Source organism: Chiloscyllium plagiosum, unplaced genomic scaffold, assembly GCF_037043375.1.
Source record: "Chiloscyllium plagiosum isolate Xiang-an unplaced genomic scaffold, Cpla_swu_hap1 HiC_scaffold_31, whole genome shotgun sequence".
Taxonomy (NCBI): Eukaryota; Metazoa; Chordata; class Chondrichthyes; order Orectolobiformes; family Hemiscylliidae; genus Chiloscyllium; species Chiloscyllium plagiosum.
In genome coordinates this window covers 30,631,707-30,654,729 of record NW_028270169.1, presented here as the reverse complement: position 1 = coordinate 30,654,729, position 23,023 = coordinate 30,631,707, and the positions used below count along the sequence as shown (strand labels likewise).

The 23,023-nt window shown below is 37.3% G+C and overlaps 1 protein-coding gene across 4 annotated transcripts in view; it reads right to left on the bottom strand.

The window, feature by feature from the left end:
- Window positions 1-23,023, bottom strand: part of rabgef1 (RAB guanine nucleotide exchange factor (GEF) 1) — a 41,243-nt gene that overhangs the window by 6,249 nt on the left and 11,971 nt on the right. Inside the window, exons 4-8 of one of the 4 annotated variants that reach the window (XM_043718538.2) lie at window positions 22,476-22,595; window positions 16,525-16,697; window positions 13,358-13,445; window positions 6,846-6,978; window positions 6,220-6,311 (exon numbers count right to left, since the gene is read on the bottom strand). In XM_043718538.2, coding sequence (XP_043574473.1) covers window positions 6,220-6,311; window positions 6,846-6,978; window positions 13,358-13,445; window positions 16,525-16,697; window positions 22,476-22,595 — 606 coding nt within the window. The remainder of the gene's footprint in view (window positions 1-6,219; window positions 6,312-6,845; window positions 6,979-13,357; window positions 13,446-16,524; window positions 16,698-22,475; window positions 22,596-23,023) is intronic. The other 3 variants (XM_043718539.2, XM_043718540.2, XM_043718541.2) reach the window with 3 other exon arrangements.

The following is a 23,023-nucleotide window of genomic DNA, read 5'->3' as shown; positions in this document are numbered from 1 at the left end:
TGCAGGGTTCTGACTGACTGCTGTATCCAGTTGAGTGGACTTTTACCTCTCAGTATGCACACCATGGGGTTTAACAATGCTTTTGTTTATATGCCTTTGCAAGCTATTTTTAGGTTAAAAGCATTTTTTTACTGTACTTGACTGGCTTACAATTTCTAATTAATTCAGCCATACATAACCATTAACAAGTGTATTTCCAATGCTTTGTCTCAGAGTTCACGCATTTAGCTGATATCGCCAACTCAGCTCTGTTTCTGCCATTGTGTAATTGCGTACTACTTCCTATCTCTACCATAACCCTTTGCATAAATAAAATACATGAAGATATATTTTTACAGATTTAAGAGACAAAGATCTAAGGCTTCCTAAACATATCATTTCTTCAAATCTTGACATGATTTAGGCAAAGCTAAAGTTATGCTTTGCTTTTCGAGTTAACAATGATGTACAATTACTCAGTATTTTGTAAACTTATGAAACAATCATTTAAATCTGCATCAGTATTGGTGAAGAGGTTCTTGGCTTCTCTAGATGTTATACACGAGATTGGCGACCAAAAGTTTCCAAGAAACAAAGGTACTAAAGTGCAAGTACAAAGCAATTGGAGACTGAAAGCATCAGCACAGTTCAAGAGAAAAGCAGCACAGCTATTGGTGCCCAAGGTAGACAAGCAGAAAGCTGGAAGAACACAGCAAGCGGGCGGCATCAGGAGGTGGAGAAGGCAACGTTTCAGATGTAACCCTTCTTCAGGTGTAAGGGAAGAAGCAAATAAAGGGGTTGGCGGGGGCAGAGTGATAGGTTAAGACAGGTAGAGGGTACAACCTGGTTGGTCAATGAAAGAATGAATCCGGTAGGTGGCTGGGAGGGGGAAGAGACTGGAAGGGAGGTTATTTGAAATTAGAAAACTCAATGTTGAATCCTCTGGACTGTAGGCTGCCCAGGTAGAAGATGAGGTGTTGTTCCTCCAATTCGTGGTCTAGTTTTTAGCAATGAAGGAAGCCAAGGATGGTCATGTCGTAAAGGGAGTGAGAAGGTGAATTAAAATGGTCGGTGACTGGGAGGTCCGTTCTGCTCCAGCAGGCCTGGTTGAGATGCTCGGCAAACCTTTCCCTAAGTTTCTGGTTGGTCTCCCTGATGTACAGAAGACCACATCGGGAGCACCTAATGCAGTAAACTAGGTTGGAAGGACTGTTTGGGGCCCCAGATGGAGCTGAGGGGGTTGTGGTGTACTGGCAGGTTTTGCATCTTTTCCAGCTGCAGGGTAAGGTACCTGGGGGTTGGTGGTGGTGTGGGGGGGGGGGTTCATGGGGAGAGTGGTGTAATCCAGACTGGCAGAGGGAATGGTCCTTGTGGAAGGCAGAGAGGAGTTGAGAGGGGAGATGTTCTTGGTGGTGTGGTCTATTTGGAGTTGGGGGTGCCTGAGGCAATGGTACAACTAAAACCTGTGGCATGTAAAGAAAATAATGGTGGGCATACATTGAAAAACAAGAATGGAGCAGCCTTATCAAGGACAGAGAGACAATTAACTCGCAGAGTATATTTTGTAGAGATCCTCAACAGAGGTTCTGGAACATCCTTTCCCAGAAAACAGTATCTGCAGATTTATTTAATTCTTTTAAGACAAAAGTACATATATTGTTGACTAACAAGGAGCCAAAGGATTCAGAGGGTAGGCAGGAATGTTGAGATGCAGCCACAATCAGATCAGCTACAATCTAATCGAATGATGGATCAGGCTTGTGGAGCTTAGTGGCCTACTCCTTTCCTGCTCTTAATTCATATTCTCGTATGAGATTAGTTTTGAACTGACTAGCCTCGATCTCATACGCTACATCAAGTCTCAGTGTTAGCCCAATTTAGAATAAAATAAAAAAATCCATTTATCAGCTGATAAACGAGCCTGCCAATGCAGACAAAAATTGCTGCTGAAATCCTAAAATATGTTGGAGATACATTCAGGGTATGATTGATCAACCTAAGATCCCTTATCTGGGGGCAGAAATACATCCAGTGGATCGAAGGGACACTGTAATCATGACCACTTCCAAGAAGAGTGAGACCAAATGCAGCACTTATAAGCAAGCCTCCCTGATGTCTGGCACACAGAGCATCACTGCAAGGATTCTCTTCAATTGCCTTAGCCAATACACACATAAATACGCACAAGCTCTGTGTATTAATCACTTTGAATCATGCAACTGTGATTTTGTTTCTTTCTTATTAATGAACGTTAACTAGTAAAGCTGAAGCTGTTTGTACTGGATTTGTCTCATTGTTACAGGATGGGCATTGAAGAAATTGGTATCCTGACTGAAGAAGTGCATTGTGAGATCAGGAAGGGAGATCGGGAAGATCCACAGATTCTTGCCAAAAGTCTGAAAATTAATTTCAAAAACTGTGTTGGAGATGTAAGGGAACTGTGCCCTATTGTTTCTATAAATATATCGATGAGGGTGTTGTGGATAACACCCAGACAGCTGCCTATGATTTTTCAAGTATAACCTTGAGGAGACCAGAGAGAATACATCTGGGGACGGCTTGGAACATGACAGTAATGTAAAATCAATTAAATGAGCCAACACTGGGTGTTATGTTATTTGGTACATTCATAGTAAAAACGCATAATAAAATGGACATTATAAATTACTTGTTGCTGCAAACAGCAGTTTGGTCAGCTGCTTCAAAATTACACTAGGATATCTGTTGACAGATGACCACCTGACACAGACTCTGGTTCTTATGACATCTAAACAACCAGTGTCATTGTGTGTCCTATTGCTTAATATTCAAGATGTTGTGTGTCATTAATATCAGGGTCAGAAATGTTTGACGTAAAAAGGTCTTTTCTTCTTTAAAAACACCCTCTTCTCAATGGCTGAAGAGCTTCTCCAAGAGTTGTAATGTGGATCTCAGCCACAGGGAGTGACAATGCAGTTATGATCTTCTCTGCAAGACAATCCAGCAAAAATGCAGAAAGTAGCATTAACTCCTGAACAGTACGCAGCAATTTTTGACATCACTAAAACATTTGATTTTGTCAATCATGAGGGTTTATGAAGAGTCCTCAAATTTGTCTGCCTTCAGCAAATTGTCACCATTCTCTATGATGACAAAATCTAAATTCCTACTGAAAGGTCGGTAGTGGTCCCTAGTTCAGTAAAGACAAGCAGTGCCATCATATCAATCTTTATCTCCACCTTCTTTACTGCAATTCTGCATTTCTACTCCAGCAAGTTTCTCACACCAGTGGAGATGATCTACAGAGTAACAGAAACTAAGTCAACCTTCATGGCCTCCACTCCAAGATTATCATCATTCCAACAATGGTCATACAGCTCCAGTTCATAGCCAGAGCTGGTGAATGTGCTCACCTTGGGAGACAGAACTCCAATTCACTGTTACCTCTTTCAACTCACTTCCTCAGCAACATCAATGCCCATTGCACTGATCCATGAATAATTTTCAACATAGGAGCTTTTGCTTGATAAAGGAAGACATCAATGGCAAAGTCCACCACTATTGCCTTTGTGTCACCTCAGCTTTTAGCTGACTTAGCATCAAACACAGGACTGAAGTTATAATGTACCAATTGCAGGGACCCTCACACTCCTACATGCTTCAAAGATTTTGATCATCTATAGTTGACATCGAGGCAATGGAAATGTACCAACAACATTGGCAGGATGGACAATTTAATGGCAATATCCTCTCCCAAACCAATATTTCTATCATCAAAGCACTCATCAGCTTAAAAGCAGCTTTGGTGGTCAGGTTGGGTCAATTGCATCCTTGACATCAGATTCCCAAAACTGCTGCTCGACTCAGAACTTCATGTCAACAATAGACTCCCAGAACAGGAAAAGTTTTAGAGATGCTCTCAAAGCATCTTAGAAGAGTCCAAGATCCCCACTGATTCGTGGGAGTCTTTGTCATGCAAGAGGCAAAAATGGAGAAGGAGTATTCAGAGAAGGCATTGACCAGCTTGAGATGATTCAATAGCAGCACACAGAAACAAAGTCCAGGTAGTGGAAGGAGTTTATAACTTCCAATGTAACTATTTGATCATTCAAACACAACTTGTGGTAAAAGCTATGGATCATGCATCAGGTTTATTTGCCAGTTTCGTACTCCCTGAAATAAGTATAACCAAATCATCCTTGACCTCACATGACTAAGTAGTAATCAATTTGTTCCCATGCAGGCAAAGTAATTACAATTAGTCAATCAGTCTGATGGTATGGAATCTGGCCAAAGGATAACCTCCAGATGCTGTTCTAAATGTAAAAAATTTATATTTTAACACATCAACTATCAGAGCAGATAACGTTATGATCTCAGCTGGGTAAGTCAGATCTCCAAGTTAAACCTGGCTTGATAGATGATGAGTATATTTTCAGCAGTTTAATCATCATAGTGGACAATTATTGAATACATTTGCACAAGGCTGCCAATATTCTTTTAACAGAAGAACACAATTTTACTTTAAAAGATTAAAAGCAATATAAAACAATTTACAAAGAATTTAACATAGACAGCTAAAATGTTCAACCCTTTTCCCATCAATATTCTTTATTGCCACTCAAACCTAGTGAAATATCAGGCGACCCTAATTTCTTCTGCAAATGACTCCTTCCAGACCTTTTCCTTGGATAGCTGAAGCTCTTTTTCTGCTCAGACAGACTGATGTCTTCGCCTCAGTTCTGACAATCTGGAGATTTCTACCAAGGGTCACAGTCAGAAAACTTCTACAACCTAAAAGAAACTGCCCTTCTGTTAAGATGACTTCCCAGTTTCTGAAGTCTGGTAACCCCTAACCATCTGTTTCTATACCATAAAACTCAACTTTGTAAATCTTTAGTAATAAACTTCCCAAGTCGCTGATTGAGCAATTTAACTCGAGTGACTTGCTTTCTTTTAGAAAAGCAGTCTTCAGCTGTCTTTATTACTATAAAAGTCACCATACAGAATATGACTGAAATTTATTCTTCCTCCACTTTCAATCTGAGTTCCCAAACATATATTAAACTCCTGAGCTGGAAACCTTAATCAAAGCTGATTTGCATTTGGATATCGCATGTCAAAACCAGGGTCCAGAGGGTCATTTAAACCAAAGATTAGAGGGGGCTCAATATTTGGAACACATCTCATAAGATGTATTCATCTAAACTCAGGTCAACAACAGTGGTCTAAAACACTCTTGGAGTTTGCATTTAATAAGTGGAAGATTTTACAGTATCTGATTATAGAAGCTCCACAGTACAAGAACAGCATCTATAACCTGACCCTGTTGTTTGCATTCCTGTAGATCTATTCCCCCATCTTTACTCCAAAATCTTTTTACGTTCCTACTGTACAAATAAACATCCCATTCCCTTCAAGTAAAGTATTAATCTGATGTCCAATATGATTAAGTCATGGTCTGATAACCGTCAGTTCAAGAATCATCCTCCCTTTCCCTTTGTTTCTTCCCGTTAGAATCACTATTTTCCATTCATAAATTCCCACCTTGCCTATCAATGGAACTAATCTCTTGTCGCTTGCCCTCACCAAGGTCTCTTTTCACTTACATCTTTGCTGGCTGCTCCCAGAACACTTCTGAACTGCAGCCCCTGACTCTCTGAATATGCTGGTCCTAACACACATTTTAGTCCAATTTCTGATCAACAGTCACTTTTCCATCAGAACTTCCCTTCTCCTAAATGTTCAACTCCTGGTGAACCCCACTAACAATTCCCCATTCTACAGTATGCACATTTTCCCAATTTTCATCTCCCCTCTCTGAACCACATTCACATAGCTTCCCTTGATGTCCCATAATTCTCCTCTTCCCTTCCGTTAGTGTTCCACAACTCCGATGCCAGGTTTTCCTCAAATTTCAAGCCCCATGAATTCAGTGACAGCCAAAATGGACATTTATGTTCTTGAACCTCAACTGTTCACCTTCCAGACTCCTATCAATCAAATTGCCTGAATTCCACATGATGGTGGTTCTCTGCATTGGTGACATTCAGAACCTAAAACATGAACTATTTTTCTCGTTCTACAAGTATTTCCACACCACAGAATGTTTTCTGTTTTTAGTCCAGACTTGCAGCATCTGCAATATTTTGCTTCCATAGAAAACATATACCTTTATTTTGTAACAGAGATCTTAAAATAAATTTGCATTATTGTAGTAAAACAGATAGTCTTACTGGTTAAAAAAAAACTTGAACAAACCTGTAATTGCTTTCACAACCAATTCATAAACTTCAGGAATTTCTTCATTCACTGGAACACATAACATTTCAAGAGTCACCCAGTGCAATGCCCTGTAGGTTATAAAATAAAAAGAGGAAAAAGTATTGTCAACCTAAAATTGCAGAACCTCTCATCTGTGAGGGCAAAAATGACTAAAATATCTTCCAGATTGTGAACTTACTAAATACTCGTCTTTAAATATTGCTGAAAAGAGATTTCTTCCCAAAGCTTTTCTTTTTGCACTTGCCAGGACAAATGAAAGAGGACCAAATTTCAAATGACAACAACTTCTATTAATATCAACTTGGCAAAAGTGAGTACTGCAAATGCTAATAATTAGAGTTAAGAGTATGGTGCTGGAAAAGCACAGCAGGTCAGGCAGCATCCTGAGGAGCAGGAAAATTGATGTTTCAGGCAAAATCCCTTTATCAGGACTCTAACTGGTCAAGTTATTCCCTTGGAGAAAGCAAAGGGGAATAAGAGTTTCTCAAATTCCCAGGGAATTCAAAAAGGCAGAAGGCTTGAACAATTATTTTTGTTTACAATCTTTAATTTGATGTCCAAAGCACTTGATATTTTTGAATATCCAAAGTGAGTATGCTTACCTGATTCTTTTCTGAATTGCAAGATCTTTTTTCTCATCATCAGTTGTCTCTGGACAAAACACATTCTTGTACAGTCGCGTCATGATGAAGTTTTCAATCTGGTCCATCAATTTGTCTATCCGCTCAGAGGAACCTGGAACAGTAATTAGATGTATAAAACTTGCCTGCAGGGTAAAGATAATTTTATTATCAGATAACAACTGCACAACCTAAACGAAAGTTGATTTTCTAAAATGTGAATACTTTGCAAAAGGACAGTAAATGATTTGCGATTTTGTTGCAACCTGTAACAGAAGAAATCTAAAATGATCACTGACTTTCAAAAACACTTATGATGGAAACAACATTAAGCACACAGCCCTGTGCAATTCCTTACAACTGAAAATTCAGCATGCAAATAGTTAGCTACAAAAACTGACAAGCATGACTTATTTTCAAATCCTGGCAGACAAGGTTGAGGAATACTATTTGTGCTGAGGGGTGGGAAGAAAAAGGAGAGTCTTAAGCAAAGCCTTGATAGTTTTCTTACCTCATTTTGATTTGGCTTAGCAAATAATTACAATTTCTCTTGCCAAGAGGTGGACCAAGCCAATCAATTGACAGTAGGTGAACATTTAGTGGAAGGTGTAAATTCTGTACTAACAATTAAGTTAGTAGTAGAAAATACATTGGTCAACTTAAGAGTGGTAATCAAATTGAGGAGAGCCAAATTCAATGGAGCAAGAGCTGACTGGATAGACCAGAACCAAAGGTTGGTGGGAGAAATAGTAGCTGAACAATTGGTTATCCTTAGAGATAGTTCAAGCATAAAGATCTATTCCTTCCAAAGGGAAAGGGAAGATAATCAAATATAGAACTTCCTGAACAATGAAGGAGATTGAAATTAAGTTAAAGAAAAAAAGGTGTGCTAATGACAGGTGCCCAGTAGTAGTGTCCATGGTGATGACATAGGCAGGACATTTGTTCAGCTGCAGCTCTTTATTTGCCACATGAGTGTGCCTGGAACTGCAAATGAACTCACTATGGAGCATCCATGAAGCTGACAATGTAATGGATAGCACATTTAGCAACCTGGTCACACCACCAGTAAGGGCTAAACAGACAGGGAGGAGCTGGGTGAGCACCAGGAAGATGAGTAAATTTGGAAACAGTACAGGAGCCCCCTGTAGCCATTCCCCTCTCAAACAGATACACCATTTTGGATATTATTGTGAAATGGCTTCTCAGGAGATAGCAACAGCCAGATCAGTGCACCACAACTGGCACTGTTGTACCACAGGGAGCATCGAAAGGTGGTTTATAGTCAGGGGCACAGACAGGCTTTTCTGTGGTCATAAGTGAGACTTCAGGATGGTGTGTTGCTTTCCTGATGCCAGGGTCAATGATGTATCTGAGTGGGCACAGGATATTCTGAAGTGGGAGCGTGAGCAACCTGAAATAGGTCCATGTTGGTACCAATTGATAAAGGCAGAAAGATATCTATATGATCTGGTCTGTTAAGGTGAGTATTGTCATTTCCAGCTTTTCTATGCTGTGGTTTGTATATGGGGTCTATTTCTACATGCTTGTTGATGGCATTCTGGATTGAAAATCAGATCTTTGGGAAGTCCCATGCATGTCTCTGGTTAACTTGTCCTAAGATGGTTACATTAGCCCAGTCAAATTAATGGCCCTCCTTGTCTGTGGGTATTGACTTTAGCAAGAGTTGGTGTTTGTGTACTGGGTTGCTAGTTTTCTGCCGGTCTGCCCAATGTAGTGTTTGTGGCAGTTGTTACTTGGGATTTTGCATAAAATGATGGTCCTGCATGTCAGGTAGGAATTTGATTAGCAGGACCTCTAGGGTTGTAATCCTGGATTTAAACTAATGTGGCTGAGGCGGGTGGAACCACCACAGGTCAACAAGTAAAATGGCAGTGTAGGAATTTGAGACTAAGGCCAGTAAGACTAAAAGGAAAAACAAATAAGGGAAGTTACTGAACCGAGCAGGACTAGCAGTCAGAAGTGTACCTATTTTAAGGTCAGGAGTATGACAGGTTAAGCAGATTAAATTAGAGTTTGGATTAATATATATATAACTATGATGTTGTCACTATTAGACACTTAGTTGAGAGAGGATCAAGACTGGCAGCATAACGTTCTGGGATTTAGACGTTTCCAGCATGTTAGAAAGAGATGTAAAAAAGGTGGGGGAGTTGTTTTACTGATAAGGGAGAATATCATAGCTCAAATGTCTCGTCCAGTGAGACCATATGAGTAGAGCTCAGGAATAGGAAGGATGCAATCACATTGATGGGATTGTACTATTGATGGGAGGAACATTTTGGGAAGACTGACCATAATTCTGTAAGTTTTAAGTTACTTATGGGTAAGAATAGCCCTTGTGTGGGGAAGGCTAGCTACCACAATATTCGGCAGAAATAGAGGAATGTAAACTGTGGACAGATGTTTGAGAGTAAATCCACATCTGGCATGTGGGAATCTTTTAAAGACCAGTTGATTAGAATTCAGGACTATCATGTTCCTGTGAAATTGAAGGATAAAGATGGCAAGATTTGGAAATCTTGGAATGACAAGAGAAATTGAGAACTTACTCAAAAAGGCAAAGGAGGCATACATGAAGTTTAGGAAACTGAAGACAAACAGAGCCCTTGAAGAATACAAATCTCACAAGACAGACGTGTGTTAATTTGGAAAATAATAAATAAACCGTGACAGGAAGGTGTAGACAGTACAAATCTAAGAGTAAATTCACAGATATGACTACAGATTATAAAAATAATAGGATAAAATTCAAAACAAAATAAACAAGCTGACAGCACAAACTAACAGCCATTAGAGAGGCGTGGCTGCAAGATGACAGTTTGGGAACTTTTGAAGGATTTAAGAAGGACAGGGTGGAAGAGCGGCTCTATTAATATAATATGGTGTTAGCTAGTCAAATAGAAAAGAATGACCGAATTTCAGAAAACCAGGGAGGTTTAGATCGAGGTGAGACACGATAAAGGCAAGAAGTCCTTTATGGCTTTGGTATACAGACCCTATATCAGTAACCACATGGTAAAATGGATGAAACAGCTAAAGCTTATCTGAAAGGTACAGCATCAATTATGGGAATTTTGATTTACATTTAGCCTGCAAAATAGGAATTCACATAACTTTTTGCAGGATAGTTCCTTAGAACTGCACATCTTGGAGCAAACCAGAGGGCAAGTTAGACTAAGCATGGTATCATTTTATGAGTTGGATTAATCTATAACCACACAGTGAAGGTGCCCCAAGTAGCTCATGGCTTAAACTTTAATTAAGGCAATTATGAAAGTGAGAGCAGAGCTAGCTGAAAAAATGCAAATCAAAGCTAAAGGAAAGGTTAATAGAGTTGCAGAGCCAAACACTTAAGGGGATATTTCAGAATACACAGAATAGATAAATTCTAAAGAGAAGGAAAATTCCAAAAGGGAAGTATCAACATCCATGATTAATTTAAAATGTTAAAGACAATATCAAACTTGAAGAGAAAACATATAACTGCACAAACAAATTGGTGGCATGTCAGAAATTGGACAGATTAAAAAAAACATAAAAGAATAACAAAAATATTAATAAGGAGATATTACAGAGAAAGCTAACCGTAAGGAAGAATAGATTTACTGTAGATTCTTTCTTGAAAAAGTTAACGAAGTGGGCATTGGCAGAAAGTCAGTCACAGAAATTAATAATAAAAAGTAAAATGGACATGTCAGATGAATTGAACAGATGTTTTGCATAGGTCTTTGCTATACAGAATACAAGTAATATCCCAGAACTAGCTTTAAATCAAAAAGTGAAAATGAAAAACCTGATGGAAAACTACAACTACAAGGAAATTAGTACAGAACAAATTGTTGGAGATGGCAGTGCACGTGGAAAAGTTTAAAGTAATCTTGCTGTGCCAACACGCTTTTGTGAAAGGGGAATCATGTTTAACATTTGAGGAAGTAATATGTGCTGTGGATAAGGGGAACCAGTGAATGTACGGTGTTTAGATTTTCAAAAGGCATTTGATAACGTCACAATGATTATTACAGAAACAAAAATGTTCATGGGTTTTAAGTGTAGAATTTTTGTTTGGATAGAAAATCAGGATCTAATAGGAAATAGACTTGGCATAAATGGATCATTTTCTGGTTGGTAAGGTAACAAATGGTATGCCACAGGGATATGTAGTAGAGTCTCACCTTTAACATAGAGTCATAGAGATGTACAGCATGGAAACAGACCCTTTGGTCCACCCGTCCATGCCGACCAGATATCCCAACCTAATCTAGTCCCATCTGCCAGCACCTGGCCCATATCCCTCCAAACCCTTTCTATTCATATACCCATCCAAATGCCTCTTAAATATTGCAATTGTACCAGCTGCCATCACTTCCTCTGGCAGCTTATCAATTTATATAAATGAGCTGGAAGAAGGGACTGAAGGTATGTTTGCCAAATTTGCTAATGACAGAAGCTCGGTAGAAGAGTTACTTGCGAAGTAGACATAATCTATATACAATCACTTGATAGTGGGCAAGAATCTGCCAAACTGCATGGATTGTTGGAAATTTTGGCAGGAAGAACAAGAAGAAAAGCCCATTTTCTAAAGGGTGAGAGACTGCAGAGCTCCAAGAGACAGAATAATCTGAACAGCCTTGGTAATGAACCACAAAAAATAATACTGCAACTAATAAGGAAAGCTAATAGGATGTTATTGTTCATTGTGAGAGCAATTGAATACCAAAGTAGGGCAGCAATGCTTCAGTTATATAGGGCATCACTGAAATCACGTCTGGAGTACTGCACAATAAAAAAAAGCTAAGAACTGTGGATACTGGAAATCCGAAACAAAAACAGCAGGTCTGGCAGCATCTGTGGAAAGAAAATGGAGTTCACATTTCAAGTTCATTCTGAAGAAGTCACTGGACCCAAAACATTAAGTCTGTTTTCTCTCCACAGATACTTCCAGACCCGTTACATTTTAACAGAAATTCTGTTTTTGCTTTTGGAATATTGCAAAAGGTATTCATCTCCTTATAAAAAGAGGAGAGAAATGCATTGAATGTAGTTTAGAGAAGATTTACTAAACTAATACTTCAAATGAATAAGCTGTCTAATGAAGAGAAATTGGATAGGCTAAGGTTTAATCCACTGGGGTTTAGACTAGAGGCTATTTAGTTGAAACATATAAAATCCCAAGTGACTTTTACAGGGTGGATGTTGAAGGGATGTTTTCATTTAGACAGAATCTAGAACTAAGGATCACTGCAAAAATAAGGAGTCATCAATATAAGCCAGAGCAAAAAAACTCAGAAGGTTGTGAATCTTTGAAACTCTTTCCCTGAAAAGTTGGTAGAAAGAGTGTATTTAAATATTTTTAAATCAGACGTAGACAGTTTGTTGAAAGCAAGTGGGTAAAGAGTTATTAGCAATAGTTGGGAACATGGATCAACTGCTCTTAGTGAACAAGCTTGAGGACTGGAATAGCTTACATCTGTTCCTAATCATTTGTTTGAATGTTAAAAGCTTCCAGTTTTGTGCATGCTTAATGGAAATACATCAGCAGTTACCTCACCAGTATGTAGATTGATGACTTTTGCACAGAAACATATGTCAGTCGATTTTGTTTGAGAATAAATTTTTGCTGGTAACTTATGATTACTTTCTTGTGCTAACTTTAACAACATGGTGTCTAGGAAATTAGTACTTGCCTGTGTGCTGTGTCTTTAAGTCCAATGAAATGGTGTTGAATGAAGATTAGATTAGATTTCTTACAGTATGGAAACAGGCCCTTCAGCCCAACAAGTCTACACCGACCCTCCAAAGAGTAACCCACCCAGACCCATTCCCCCTGACTAATGCACCTAATACTATGGGCAATTTAGCATAGCCAATTCACCTGACCTGCACATCTTTGGATTGGATCTATTATTCCAAATTTGCTTTTGCGCAAGTTTAAATACTGTCACCTCATAATTAGTGAGAATGAAGTTAAAAATCGCACACCAGGTTATAGTTCAACAGGTTTATTTGAAAGTACAAGCTTTTGGAGCGCCTCTCCTTCATCAGGTAGCTAGTGGGGTAGGATTATAGGATACAGAATTTAAAGTAAGAGATCAGTGTCACACAACTGATGTGATGTATTGAACAAAGTCAGTCCATGTGACATTTTATGAATTCCTACTTTGGAAACAGAACCTGTCGAACTTAAGTTTGGAATACAGACAGACTCTAACCTCACATCTTTAATGCATTGTCTGAGCTGAGACGCCACATTTTTTTTAAAATAAAACCTTAAGTTATCTTGGAAATGCAACTTGAAAGAAGTTCATCTGTGAGAATGAAAACAGTATCGAGAAAACTTTTAGAAGAGCGCTCAGAAAAATTTTGTTTTAACTTCAGAGTATATATTATAAAAGTCAGGAATATCAAAATATCCTTGAGTCAATCTTATGCCCTTGGCTGCTTTAAAAAAAAAGTTACTCAGAGCATGGTACCTTTAAAAGTGGAGTGTGTCTGCAGTCGGTCAACCATATTTTGATAGAAGTCCTGAACACACTCAGATTGTTCCTCAATGCTCAATTCCTAGGAAGAAAGAAGTTCAAATGTCACAACTTTAGTTCAAATACAAGCAAATAACTTATTGCTGGTATAACTGAAAACCAACCACAGATTTACAGTAACAAATGGAATAACTTGCAATTCTGTAGTGCCTTAAGAGTAAAAATGAACACCTAAAATTAATTTAAAGTTGCAATAAGGGACATTAACATGTAGAAAGAATTTGAGAAAGTGGGAAAAACACATTTTCTGTAAGGCATTTATTGAGTGTCATTGAAATAATGGGGCAAGAGTCTGATAGAAATGTGAAAGGCATGGATGAAGTTTTCTGCAGCAGTTGTACTGAGATAGGACAGGGGCACTCAGTGACAGCATTACCTCATTCACTGGTGAGAAAATCAATGTGAAGGACCTGGAAGCTTCACAACATTCAGCAAACTTTAAATTGTAGTGTTACTAATTCAGTATTTATTATTTTAATATTGGAGATGGCCCCTAAGACATTATCGTGTACAAAAAAAATTCTGGTCCAGTTTTGATTCCCTTAGTATAGCATGAATTTCAAGATCATGGAGGCAGTGTACAAGAGTTTTACTGAGACACAAGAATGATGGACCTTTTATTCGCAAATAGAGAAAACAATTCAATAAACAATAGCACTTTTCATGACAACGAAGATTTAATAGAGATGTTTGACAAAGCGAACAGGTCAGCAATGTTATAACTAAAGAGGATATTTAACAAAAACTAAAAATTAAAATGCTGGGAAAAATAAATCTTTGCATTTTGCACTTAAGATATAGAATGCCCTACTTGAGACAGCAAATCAAAGCAGAATTTATAACTGCTTCAAAAAAAAAGTGAATAGATATTTGATTTAGGACAAAAAGGATGCAGACAAACCATAGGGTTTTTTAGTTTGAATAAGACAGCTTTCAGAAAGCTCACTAAAGACTTGATGAACTAAATTACCTCCATCTGTGCAATAAGATGCTATGTTAATTGTTGAGATTCACCAGCAAAAACAGCTTATAATATTTTAACTGTGAGCTCAGATTTTAATTGGTGCAGTTACCATCCTTCATTGTTTGACAAGATTTAAAATTTTCTTGCACTAGTTTATGTGAATTTACAGTGACTAAATTAAAAAAAAACAGCTTTAAGCATGAGCCTTTGCTCAGTGATTACACCCCACCTCCAAGACAGAAGATTGTGGGTGCAAGGCCAATTCCATAGATTTGAACACACAATCCAAATTGGTCTCGTCATGCAGCAATGAGGGAGTGCTGCAACCTTGACTTTCAGGTAAGATGTTCAATCCAGCATTGGTGGATGTAATAGATGTGCCTACGCAAAGAGAAGTACAAGAATTCTCTTATAGCCAATAACTGTTCCTTAAACACTTTCACTAAAGCTTATATATGTTAGATTTGGTTGTGCAGAAATTGATTGCTGGATTTCCTCACATTACATCAGTGACAACACTGCAAAAGTGCTTACATGGATTCCCTTTTCTTTCAACCTAATTATTTTTTCCACATTTAGATCTCTGTTCATATCTAATGAATTACATATATTCATTACAAATCACAATTACAAAGTATTGAACTTTTATACATCTTAGTTATATTTATTGGGGGCAGTAATTTTACTAAGATCAAACTGGAATCTGTATCTACTCAAAACCAAATGTTATATATACCTATAGTTAATAAGTAAATAAGTTAGCTTGCTGAGCTGGAAAGTTGGTTTTCAGAGTTTCGTCACCATGACCAGGTAACATATCAGTGAGAGTCTCTGTTGAAATGCTGGTGAGATGTCCCGCCTCTCTACTTATAGGTCTTGGTTTCTAAAGGTGGGTGAGGTCATTTCCAGTTTTGTTTTCCAAGGGAAGGTAGATGTGTTTATTGATGGAGTTCTGGTTAGAATGCCATGCCTCTAAGAATTCTCGTGCGTGTCTTTGTTTCACCTGTCCTAGAATGTGTGTGTTGTCCTAGCCAAAATGGTGTCCTTCTCTGTCTGTATGTATGGACACTAGTGATAGTGGGTCATGTCTTTTGGTGGCTAGTTGGTGTTAATGTAACCTGGTGGCAAGTTTCCGGTTTGTTTGTCCGGTGTAGTGTTTTTTATAGCTCTTGCATGATATTTTGTAAATGACGTTAGTTTTGCTGGTAGTATCAAATGGATCCTTTCGGTTCATTAGTTGCTGTTTAAGTGTGTTGGTAGGTTTTGACTGGGACAAAACACACTTCCGAGGATAGGCGAAAAAAGATATGCACAAGAATTCTTAGAGGCATGGCATTCTAACCAGAACTCCATCAATAAACACATCGACTTAGATCCCATTTACCTTCCCTTGAAAACAGATGAACCAGAAATGACATCCCCCACCTTAAGAAACCAAGACCTACAAATAGAGAGACGTGACATACCACCAGCATTTCACTGGAGACTCTCACTGATGATGTTACTTAGTCATGGTGACGAAACGTCTGAAAACAAACCTTCCAGCTCAGTGAGCTAACTTACATACTTATCATCAACCTGAGGTACAAATCTTCTCAAAATTTGCTTACTTATAGTTAATACTGAATGTACCTAAATACAATTGTCTGCCATCCTGGACTCTACAGTACAGAAAGACTACTGAAGCTTTCGAGAGTGAAGAAATTCTCTATGAGGTACTCTAATATGACAAAATTCAAACAGAAGTAAAATCTGCTTCTGTTCATCAGAACAGAACAAATGAACTAAAAGGTTTAACTATGAAAAAGATGAACAGGGTGGACAAAAGCAAATTGTTCTTGACTCCTCTACTAGTAATATTGGGCTTTGAAAATGCATTTGAATATAAGATTTGGACCTGAAAGCAAGAAAAACTTCTTTATACAAACTGTTAACGTATTTACTTCAAAGTTAGTGGCTGAGGTAGAAAGTATGTTTACATTCAAAACTAAATTATATAAGTGGACAAATGTAAAATGGTTGAATGGACATGGAAACAGAGTAGACAAATGCAGTTTGAGCTATTGCGTGAAGACATATGACAGGGTGGAATACAAATATACAACAATAGCTGAAATGAAGTGATTTCAAATGTTACCTTTTTATGTTGCATTGACTCAATAAATCCTCTGCATTGTTTTAGTATATCTTGACCAGGCTTGCGAAAGCTCTTAAGGAAATCAATAAAATCCTTAGATGCTCGTTCTGTTTCTAGGCTGGTTTGCCTATTTATGGATGGACTTGAGGCTTTAACTTCCTGACTGTCTGCTACTTTCGACAAGAAAAAAAATTATAAATGAGAAACCCAGTATTCAAATACCTTTGGTTTGTTTCAGATTTAGTGTCTCTGAAGGCAAAATATAACCTTGTTACAGCATACTACATTTTTAGTACAATATCTGTAATGTTGCTTTAGTGATACAGTTTTAATCAATGGATTTTATTTAAACTTGGCAACGTTTATCACCGTATACTTACTGTATTTTTCCTAATTGCAGTTACTAAGTTTGCAGATGACACTAAAATTGGAGGTGGAGTGGAGAGCGAAGAGGGTTACCTCAGATTACAACAGGATCTGGACCAGATGGGCCAATGGGCTGAGAAGTGGCAGGTGGAGTTTAATTCAGATAAATGCGAGGTGCTGCATTTTGGGAAAGCAAATCTTAGCAGGACTTATACACTTAATGGTAAGGTCCTAGGGAGTGTTGCTGAACAAAGAGTCCTTGGAGTGCAGGTTCATAGCTCCTTGAAAGTAGAGTAGCAGGTAGGTAGGATAGTGAAGGCGGTGTTTGGTATGCTTTCCTTTATTGGTCATAGTATTGAGTACAGGAATTGGGAGGTCATGTTGCGGCTGTACAGGACATTGGTTAGGCCACTGTTGGAATATTGCGTGCAATTTTGGTCTCTTTCGTATTAGAACAATGTTGTGAAACGTGAAAGGGTTCAGAAAAGATTCACAAGGATGTTGCCAGGGTTGGAGGATTTGAGGAGAAATTGAGGTCTGCAGATCAGAGCTGAAAATGTGTTGCTGGAAAAGCGCAGCAGGTCAGGCAGCATCCAGGGAACCGGAGAATCGACGTTTCGGGTGAAGAAGGGCTTATGCCCGAAACGTCGATTCTCCTGTTCCCTGGATGCTGCCTGACCTGCTGCGCTTTTCCAGCAATACATTTTCAGCTTGGAGGATTTGAGCTATAGGGAGAAGCTGAACAGGCTGGGGCTGTTTTCCCTGGAGCGTCGGAGGCCGAGGGGTGACCTTATAGAGGTTTACAAAATTATGAGGGGCATGGATAGGATAAATAGACAAAGTCTTTTCCCTCAGGTCAGGGAGTCCTGAACTAGAGGGCATAGGTTTAGGGTGTGAGGGGAAAGATATAAAAGAGACCGAAGGGGCAACTTTTTCACGCAGAGGGTGGTACATGTATGGAATGAGCTGCCAGAGGATGTGGTGGAGGCTGGTACAATTGCAACATTTAAAAGGCATTTGGATGAGTATATGAATAGGAAAGGTTTGGAGGGATATGGGCCAGGTGCTGGCAGGTGGGACATCTGGTTGGCTTGGACAGGTTGGACCGAAGGGTCTGTTTCCATGCTGTACATCTCTATGATCTATGCTGTGAGAGGCAAGTATGCAATAAGAGTAAAACTAAAACAATGGTTATTATGAGTGATTAAGCAATTTCTACTTCCAACGATTATTGTTGTGACACTAAATAATATCTCAGAAGCCACATCACCTCTTTTCTTGTTCTTGTGTTGGCAAAGAAATCTCAATAGCAAGAGCAAATATATCATAAAGAACTCACACAGCAGAAGTCAACATAGTTTTCACCACGAAAGATTCAGTTTTTATTGGAAAAGGTCAATATCTGCCAAAAAATTGAATTTCTTGTACATTTAGCAGACTAATCTGTTAATATCATTCCTATCAGATATTTCAATTGATTTATAAACTGGTTTAAAATAAATGGGTTTTTTCCGACATAAAATAGCAGACACAAGAAGACAATGTGCTCATTCACCACCATTACTAACTGCAAATTTTACCCTCATTTTACAGCTGAAAAATATAATGGAACACCAATAACATTATTTCATATAACGTAAAGTCTGTAAAATATTTAAAGCACCATTTTGGCATGTTCATAAAATATTTCACACAGAACATGTAACATATTTAATTGAATAATTGTGTAAATAAGTTCCCACTAAATGGCCTCTATTACTACAGAAAAATAACCATAAAAAAGCAAGTTATTACTAACAAGAGACAAAGAGCTCAGAACTGTTATTAATTTAGTTTCAGGTTAAAAAATAACCATGCAGTTAACTCCCAGGAAGAAAACCCAATTACCATTTTTTTCTTGTCAAAGCACAAATTTTAAATTGTATCAGAGTCTGAAAGCTTAATTTGAGATATATCATATGTAAGGAATATACAGAAGTAATTTTATTGATGACAGTATGAAATGTGGGAAAGCTATAAAACTGATGCATCATTTTAAGCCCACAATGATGTAATATTTTCCATCATGCAGAATAATCTGAGCTGCAGAAATTAGGTTTATTTTTGCAGCAGATGTGAATCTGTTTTTAAATTTAATAGGAGTTTTGAAAGATTATTCATGGTTCCTATCAAGGAAAAATAGACCAAAAAGAATAATGAAATGAAACATTATTTTCCTAATTTTTAATTTTGCAATTAGGTACAAATTAGTATTTAGTTCTGCCTTGGTTTCAAGTTTAAAATGCAAAAAGAGTTATTTGGTGTTTACATTATTAACTAATGCATTTCCTTTGTAATTAAAAGCTGATCACAAACTTGTTTACAATTTTTTGCCACATCACATCAGCTATGCAGTTGTAGTACAATGTTTGTAGTTATACATATGTAAACATTTCATGAAATTAGATATCAGTCATATTTTGATGGAAAAATATTGGCTGGATAATTTGATAATGCACATGTCTTGCCAGCACCTTTTTCTCACATTGAAAACTTTAGGCAAACATTTCATCGTAAGAAAGATACAATCCTTTCATATTTGCAAAATAAATTGAACTTGTCCTACAACTTTGCTAACTAATACAACTTTAATTCATGTCAGACTGCATATATATATCCTGAATCAATAAGATTTTAAAAACTGATTGCAATATAAAAGACAAATTGTTTTGGCAGTTTTGTAACAATTTTGAGCCCCATGATAAATTGATTAGCACCTACCTTGCAATTCATCATCAAAATACAGTAGTGAATTAAGGGAAAGATAGTAACAAATGAACACAAGCAAAAAAAAACAGAAAAGGAAACACATGTTCTTCACATACATGTATATGAAAACCAAGTGAGAAATTTACACCAAGATGAAAGCAATTTTGCAAAAAAATGCAGTGTTTATAAATCAGAATTTGTATCATACAATTTGCTAACATTCCAATCACTAAGTTAACATGCTGCTTTTCGGACTACAAATGAGACTTAATCTACATATATATCACTTACATGTACTATCACCCAAATTCAGTTGGGCCTTATTACTCTGCTTGCATCACTGACATTCTCCAACACCAGGCACGCTCTACCTTTCCAATGGACGGTTTAATATTGCAATCCATGCTCATTAGGGTCTGGATTTTTTTCTGCTGAATTCATTTTACAAGAAACCTTTACAGCCAGAAATGATACAATAGTGTGGGCTGGGTTCAAATCTCAGAAGGAAAGACCAATATCTAGCCAACCACACCAGACATTTACAGGAAATTATAACTGAATCTCAGGATCTTACTGAAACATTATTGGCAAAATTTATTTTAGATATTTGGTTATATAAACATGACAGCAAGGTTATGTGATAACCTCTCAAAAGAATAATTAACTAGCTTTCCATAAATCCAATTCAAGACAGCACAAACTATTCAACTCAAATCATAACTTCAATAATTCTCAACATGTTCTACTTTACACATATGTTAAATTTAAAGCTCTTCATTGGAGTAGTGAGTAAAAGCACTGTCTGATAGTATTGTATGAATAATCATAGTATTGGTAGAAATGTATCCATGACTAACCTAAGGGTTGGGTACACTAATTTGTTTGTAGATTCAAAACTTCATTTCCAAAATTAACTAGTTTTCCAAAACTAATTTTGGAAACGTAAACTAGATGTTCATGCATAAATCTGGAATGACACATTAGGAGTAGTCCACTGGAGCCTGCTCTGCCATTCAATAAGATCTGATCATGGCCTCACCTCTACTTTCTTGGCAAACCTGATACTTTTGACTGCCCCAACAATCAAGAATATATCTCAGCCTTAAAGTATTCAATGACCCCAGTCTTCACTGCTCCCTGAGGAAGAGAGTTCTACAGTTTCAAAACAACAAAAAAATTTTCATTTGTCTTAAATTAGAGCACCCTTATTTTTAAATTTGTTTCCTAGCTCTAATCTCTCCGAGAAAAAGAAAAACACTCTTTTAGTATTCTTTCTGTCAAATCCCCACAGGATTTTGTGTTTCAAGAACATCACCTCTCATTTTTCTAAATTCCAATGGATACACGACTAACCTTTCCTCATAAGATAACTTCTCATCCAGCTAAAATTATCTAATTTGCTGTTATGAATAGATGTAGCAACATAACCCATCTTTAAGCATATGTTGCCTATTAATACCCAAGAACTTAGATTTCCTGAATATAAAATTTATTTTACATTTTTCTAAATTCAGAACATACTTTGATACTTGATTACACTACATTATAATGCAATAATTTTAATGATCTTGGTATCATTCACAAAAAATTCCTTTGAATAATCTATCTATTCTACAAGCAGTACATTGAGGATTAAGGAAGAAAATAGGTATGTATATTTTATGTAAAAATATACATTTTAAAACAGAGACACCAGGGATTCAATTTTTAGTAACCATAGTTGTTCCAAATTTAAACAGCAAATATATAAAATAAGTCTCATTTGAAGCAAATGTCAAGGAATAATGATAAAGTCAAATACGTTGTGAAGCAGCGGTAGTGTCCCTACACCTGGACCAAGAGACCTGGGTTCAAATCCCACCTGCCTTAGAAGTGTGTAGTAACATCTCTAAACAGGTTTATTTAAAAAAAAGAGGTTAAATAAAAAATAACTAAGTAGATTGTGGCACAATGGTAATATCCCTAACCGTGATATGGCTTCCATATTCAAGACCCTCCTGCTCCAGAGGTATGTAATAACAGGGTGATCAGAAAAATAGGTAAAATAGTTTATTCTGACTTTCGGTTTTGCTTAGTAAAAATATATGGCCATGGATATATAAAAGGGAATACAAAATCTAGAATAATTTCAAATTATTCAAAAATCAAAAATTTCAATAAAATACTTAATGCTTCAGATTAACTATCCTGAAATAGTTTCATTGAAACTAGCATTTTTATTTCCACCAGCTCGCAAAGATAGGAACCAGTGAGCAGATCTGACACTATCAGAACATAATACATTTTTGCTCTAATAGTTTGCCATCAAGTCGCGGGATTTCAAAACACAACAAGCTTCTGATAATAGCAGGGAGGTATTTCACCAAACGGAGGAGGAACACCTCATTATGCTCTTCCAGGGTTGGTTACAAAAAAGAAATCAGCAAATACAGCTGTCTGCAAAAGAACAGAAACTTCTGGGGCTGCAGCTTGAGCAATCCTATAATGAAGTAAACACTAGACTTGGTCCCAGGTAACTTTATAACACTTGACAATGGGTATAAATGTTAAAATATGGAAGGTATTTTAATTTTCATATCATGGTTGAAGAAATAAAATTTTAAATCTCACTTCTGAATTTGTTATTTTTCATTGATTTGAATTCTAATCAATGACATCTCAGCTCTCCTCACAAAAAGTGAAAAATTAGTTATGAAATAAAAGTTTGATTTGAATAAAGTTACCAAATTAGTTGTTCAACAACTATGGACAGTAAAAGTAACCCCAGTTACCTAAGCAAAGGTAACTCTCAATACCAGTCAGCATACACAGGCAGCTTTGCAGCAGTGCTGCATTACCTTCAGTAGGAGAAGCCAGCTCCCACGGTGGAGTAAAAATCTCCTTCAAATCCCTAAGAATGTTATCCGCATTGCATTCCCTCCCACCTAATCCATGCTTATGAACTTTGGCTTGATTCACTGAATACAAATGCAGAAGAGAACAGAAAGCAAGAGACAAATGGGAGAATACCATGAATGGGTAAAAAAAATTCACAAAAAAAACATGTAATTATCCAGAGCATGATCACACAGCGCAAGACAATGAATGAAAATTAAATACCAACAGCTGTTAGATACGCTCATCCTGTATCAATTGAGAGGACAACACTAAAAAGTATGAAATGATGCAATAGACTTAATTTCCTCTTTGCTCATGCTTTTGTTTCTTATTCTTAAACACAATTTCCACTGGAGAGCTATCATTAGCTTAGGAAAATAGCAGCATTGCAATTTGGAAATTAAAATACATCTAACTACCATTCAAAAATAATGGCCTCCTTAATTACAAGGACAGGAAAACTCAGTTACTCCCAAACTAATGGCACTACTTTGCTGGAAATATGTTG